Source organism: Zingiber officinale, chromosome 1A (assembly GCF_018446385.1).
Source record: "Zingiber officinale cultivar Zhangliang chromosome 1A, Zo_v1.1, whole genome shotgun sequence".
Classification (NCBI taxonomy): domain Eukaryota; kingdom Viridiplantae; phylum Streptophyta; class Magnoliopsida; order Zingiberales; family Zingiberaceae; genus Zingiber; species Zingiber officinale.
The window spans coordinates 2,739,981-2,745,256 of record NC_055987.1 but is presented as its reverse complement, the minus strand read 5'-3'; the positions used below and the strand labels follow the sequence as shown (position 1 = coordinate 2,745,256).

Genomic DNA, 5,276 nt, shown 5'->3' with positions numbered 1-5,276 from the left:
TTAATTGATGGCTTGGCCATCTACATTATTTGACCAGAAAAATTATCATTCTTTGTCTAAAGTTGTCATCTTGAAGCAATATGTACTGTGATAATTGCCCGACGAATTCTGGACATATACAAGCAAGTAAACGTGATGGATTTAATATGTTTCACCCAATTTATTTGGAGGATAAATAACAGTAAGATGTAAAAAGATCATAATTGCCTAAGAATCTTGTTTGAGGATGATAATTATCTGAAAGGTTGTTCTATAACTCATTACTCTAAGAAACAAGAAGGAAACGTAATATACAATAATTATTTTTTTCTAGTACTTACTCTTTGTTATAATAAAAAATGATAAAACAACTATGGCTAAAATTCAAGAGTGAGTTCATTCTCTCTGTCTTGTTGAAATTAAGACTATTCATCAAAAGCAGGTATAGGCCATTAAGGTCTGCCTAAGACCCTAATATTAATGGACCCATTAATTAAATAATTAAGTAGACATTAAAAAAATTAAATTGGGGCATTAATATTAATTAATGATAACATACACACTAATAAATATCATGATAACTCATTAATTACGTCTTATCAATTAATTCATTATTACAATTTATACTTTACATGTATCCTTATTTCCTCATAATTATAATTAGCTAAGATTTTATTTTATTTAATCTTATTTCCTTAAAATTGCACTTAGCCAACATTTTATTCTATTTAATTATATATCTTCTAAAATTAATAAACGCTTTCCTTCTCAATATCTCTAAAAAATCCTAATTATTCTCTCACTAGTGCTTTGTCCCTTTTTCTTTTCTAATCATTAATTTTGTACGTTTATGGTCTCGTCGATATCTTTTTCTTTTTCTCATCAGTAATTTTGTAAGTTCATGCTCTCTCGCAGGTGATACTTTCAGAGAACACTTTTCTCCTCCCTTGTCGATAATATTTCTTTCTCACTTTTTCTTTTTCTTCCTCAATAATAACATGAATCAGAGATTTTTTTTATCCAGAAAGCGTAAAGTAAAATGCTTCATCAGAAAAAAAATCAAAATTAAAATCAATAAAGTTTTATTTACGTTCAATAATGTCTAAAAAAAATTAAATAAGTTAACAATGTTAAAAAAAATTATCTAAATATTAGCTAGAAAATTAAATTTTATATAAAAATAATATTTCATTTTTTAAAAAATAATTTTTTTTTAAAACCGGTCATTCTTAATCCCATATTCAAATGAAAAAAACTTACCAAAAAATTTAAAAATATATTAAAGAATTTTTATTATTATTATTGCCTAGGGCTCGGGAAATCTTGAGACGGGCCCTGATCAAAAGTTTCAATTGATGTTCTTCATTACCTTGCTGCAATTATACGTTCTCCTGACTACTCTAGGTCCTTGAATAAAAGATACCTATGGAGCTCTGAGGAGATCGGCGAGGTTGAAAGTGCTACTGTCCTCTTGGCAACTGGTGTAGTTGTTTTCTACAGTGATGAGCTAACCGACCGTTTCTTTAGCATGACAGAGAAGATAATGGCTATAGATTCCCACAAGGTAGTCGTCTTATAACAAGAGATCATTTACTAAACTAAGACAACCATATACTTATCCAAAAAAGCAAAGAAATTAACAAATTGCACTTCATAGTTGGGGATTTTAGGCATCTTAATTATATAGACAAGATATGCTCTGATTGCACTTTTATGTAATCAGAGCATATAATCTATTTTTCTTTCGTTCACGAGAAGTCGTTCTGAATTAAGCCAGATGTAGCAATTTACCATGACTTAATTTGTCATCTAATAGGGATGTTTTCTTGTAAGTATTTAAATGTAGAATGACATATTATAAGTTTTGTTAAATCATAATCTTTTATGTTCAGTTGTTTTATATCCAATGATGTAGCAAATCTGTAGCATAGTTGGTTGAGCTCATTCTTTGCTCCTAAGTTGGAGGAGCAATTATCTCACATAAACAACTGTCATCCATTACTCTATCTTCAATTTCCATTGTGAATGCTCAATGTTATCACTTTTATAAGTAAATACAATTCTGCAACACAATGGATATAAAGTGAAAGATGAGAAAAATTCATGGGGAAAGAGGAGATGGAAAAAAGGATTGGTAGGAATTTACTAAGATGAAAGAAGACATTAAACAGAGTGTTGGCCACTAACTTTGTGCGTTGTAATTCATGTCTTCTTAATTAACCAATATTGATACTATGCAATTAGCAAATTTACTTATATTTTGGTAGGTTGAGTAGATTAAACAACACTATGCACGTAAATTTTTTTGAGATATTTCTTCTGTCATTAATTGGAAGTGATATTAAAATATTATCTTCATGGGTTTGGTGAGGTAAAGATATTCTCTTTCTCGACACCAATTTGGACTGACCAACTCCATTTAACCCTTCGTTGCTCCGTATTATCCTAGATAAAAATCATATGTTGTGTTGTATTAGTAAGTCATTATTTTCTATTTTTACAATTTATGTATATTTGTAATGAATCATGAAAGCATAATAACTTTTATATTATTAATATCACAATTTAATTGATTATGTATTATGAGGTTAGGGGTTGTCCGAGTTCTTCTACTGAAGTGTAAGCATTGAGGAAGTATAATCAAGAATCGAGAACTCAAGTCATTGGTGTGATTTTATAATTTTGTACATATTTTTAGATATTAATTTAGTGAATTTCTATTGTTAAATTAGTGACAAAATTTTACTATTTTCAATCGCTAATCAATGATTTTCTTGCGACGATCTCCCCCATCTCGCAATGATCTCTCAAAGTACCGATTTTTGTTTTTCTATTATATTATTAAACTTAGACATTCGAGTAGTTTCGCAAGGGCTACTCCTGACAAACCCTATGATGTTTGTCATTTTTTTTAGATTCGGTTCATCGTTAAATAGTTCAATTTTGTTTATGAACCCTAAAACTCCTCATGACGATAAATTTAGTTGAGTACTTATAAAATGTTTAATTATTTGAATGTATGAAAAAAAATTTATATGATTTATTTTATTAATGAATTTATCAAAATATATTTGTTAAACATAATAATTATTTTTATTCTTATGTTTTTTCTCAGATTCTATCAAGGTTTCAACGTCGTTAAACATAATGAATTTTGTGTTTCTATTTTTACAATTTATGTATTATTTTTTTTACTGAATCATGAACGCATAATAATTTTTATATGAATTCTTCTACTGAAGTGTAAGCATTGAGGCAGTATAATCGAGAATCGAGAACTTAAGATTTCATGTCTTATTTTATATTGTAGTTTGATATATATATATATATTGAAATTAATGATTTAGATATCATTTTTAAATTAATTGGTGTTGATATTGTAATCATATGGATTTGGATGTAGTTATTTATATTATTTTGATTGGTGTGATTTTATAATTTTTTACATATTTTTGGATATTTATTTAGTGAATTTCTATCATTAAATTAATGATAAAATTTTGTTATTTTCAGTAATCGATGATTTTCTTAAGATGATCTCCCCCCTCTCGCAATGATCTCTCAAGGTAACGGTTCATCAGTTAAATAGTTTAATTTTTTTTATGAGCCCTAAAATTCCTCGTGACAATAAATTTAGTTGAGTACTTATGAGATGTTTAATTATTTGAATGTATGAAAAAAATTATATGATTTATTCTATTAATGAATTTATCAAAATATATTTGTTAAACATAATAATTATTTTTGTTCTTATGTTTTTTCTCAGATTCTATTACCGTCGTTAATATAAGCAAAAAGAAATACTAAAATCTCACAGGACATCGCGGAGAGATTATTTCAGCTTGTGATGCGTTAATAGGAGCAAATATTATCATTAATAACATGGAAAATAATAAAAGTCATACAGAAAATGAAGCTCTAGTACTTAGAATTTAGTCTTCTGTTCTTCAAGATTTTCTTCGTTCGTTGTCCATAGACTGCGCCAGCACATAATAGGAGCAAATAGACACATCAAACAGAGTGGGATTCTTGAAGGACATCGTCTGCTCAATTTCCTCACCGTCTCATTTTCTACCCTGTTCTGCACCAGATTCAGCTTCATGTTCATCACATACGCCAGTCCCACCGCGTCTTCGAAGCCGGCGTCGTCCAGGCTCCGCCCGCCGGCCATAATCTCGTGGGCGAAGAGCCTCACTTCGAGCTCCCTGTTCTCGAGATCCTGGCGGCGGAGCTGGTCCTGCAGCTTGGCGACGCGCTGCCGGAGGAAGCCCTCCGGGTTGGTCATCCAGCGCCACCGGACCATCTCCGGCATGCTATTGAAGCGCGTGGCCACGCGGGCCGTCTCCGCCGGCGACGGCCACACCTCCGGCTCCGCCTCCGCCGCATCCTGAGGCCCGTAGACGACCAGGCACGCCTCGACGCCGCAGAGCCTGGCGAGCTCGCTCACCTTCTTCACCAGGCCCTTCTTCCGCTCCTCGAAGGTGGCGCGTCTCGTGGCGTCGTTGGTGATCCATGCGAGCTTCACCTTCTTCCTCCCCATGGCGATCTTTTAATCGACTGCTTATCTGTATTAATCGCTCTCCATCAATTTATACAAATTACTGGTAGATTTTCATTTGGAGTCGGAATTATTGTTGAATTTGGAAAAGAATCGAAACGAATCCCGTCAATTATATTAATGGAAGACCAACATGTTTCCTTTCATAATTTCGAATTGTAATATTTCTTCCCATCTTATATATATGTTAACTATTTCCTTCCTGAATAAGAGATCATAATTTTAAATTTCAAATCTTTTTTTTAAATCAACACAAAGTTGGTTTTGGATTAGGAAAAGGAAATTAATTAATTACATAAGCCAGTTCAATGATAATAGGAAATAATATAATCATATAAACCACTATTAAGATATGTACGTATACGTGTATCTTGCATTAATATAATTCACAAAATTAGATCAAAAAGTTTATTTTGTCAATAAATTTTTACTTGACCAAGTCAATCAACAATATATCATTGTTCGTATAATTAATTAGATAAAATAAAAAGTTTTGCTGTATTATTATCATACTTGTTTTCTAAAGTTATCTTGAAGCTAATCAAGTGTGATAATTGCCTAACCACTAAAAAAAAATAATGATTTAGGGACGAAAAATTTGGGACGAATATTTTTCATCCCAAAATAATAACAAGTACTTTGGCAACAAAAATAAATTTCGATCCAAATTAGCAACAAAATATTTTCGACTTAAATTCCCAACGAAAATTATTTTCGTCGCAAAATTCATCCTAAGCCT

At 31.2% G+C, this 5,276-nt stretch overlaps 1 protein-coding gene across 1 annotated transcript; it reads right to left on the bottom strand.

Moving 5' to 3' along the window:
• Nucleotides 1-3,926: 3,926 nt before the first annotated feature.
• LOC122039061 (agamous-like MADS-box protein AGL80) lies at nucleotides 3,927-4,519 on the bottom strand. The gene is made up of 2 exons (XM_042599074.1): nucleotides 4,040-4,519; nucleotides 3,927-3,956 (listed from the first exon to the last, which is right to left on the bottom strand). Exons 1-2 carry the CDS (start codon nucleotides 4,517-4,519, stop codon nucleotides 3,927-3,929), a joined length of 510 nt encoding a protein of 169 aa, XP_042455008.1.
• Nucleotides 4,520-5,276: the final 757 nt, after the last annotated feature.

Bases quoted from the DNA above. Each gene is read 5' to 3' on its own strand.
- LOC122039061 (XM_042599074.1), bottom strand. From the start codon at position 4,519: ATGGGGAGGAAGAAGGTGAAGCTCGCATGGATCACCAACGACGCCACG. The intron at 3,957-4,039 runs GTGAGGAAATTG...GTGCTGGCGCAG, and splicing joins ACAGGGTAGAAAATGAGACG to TCTATGGACAACGAACGAAG.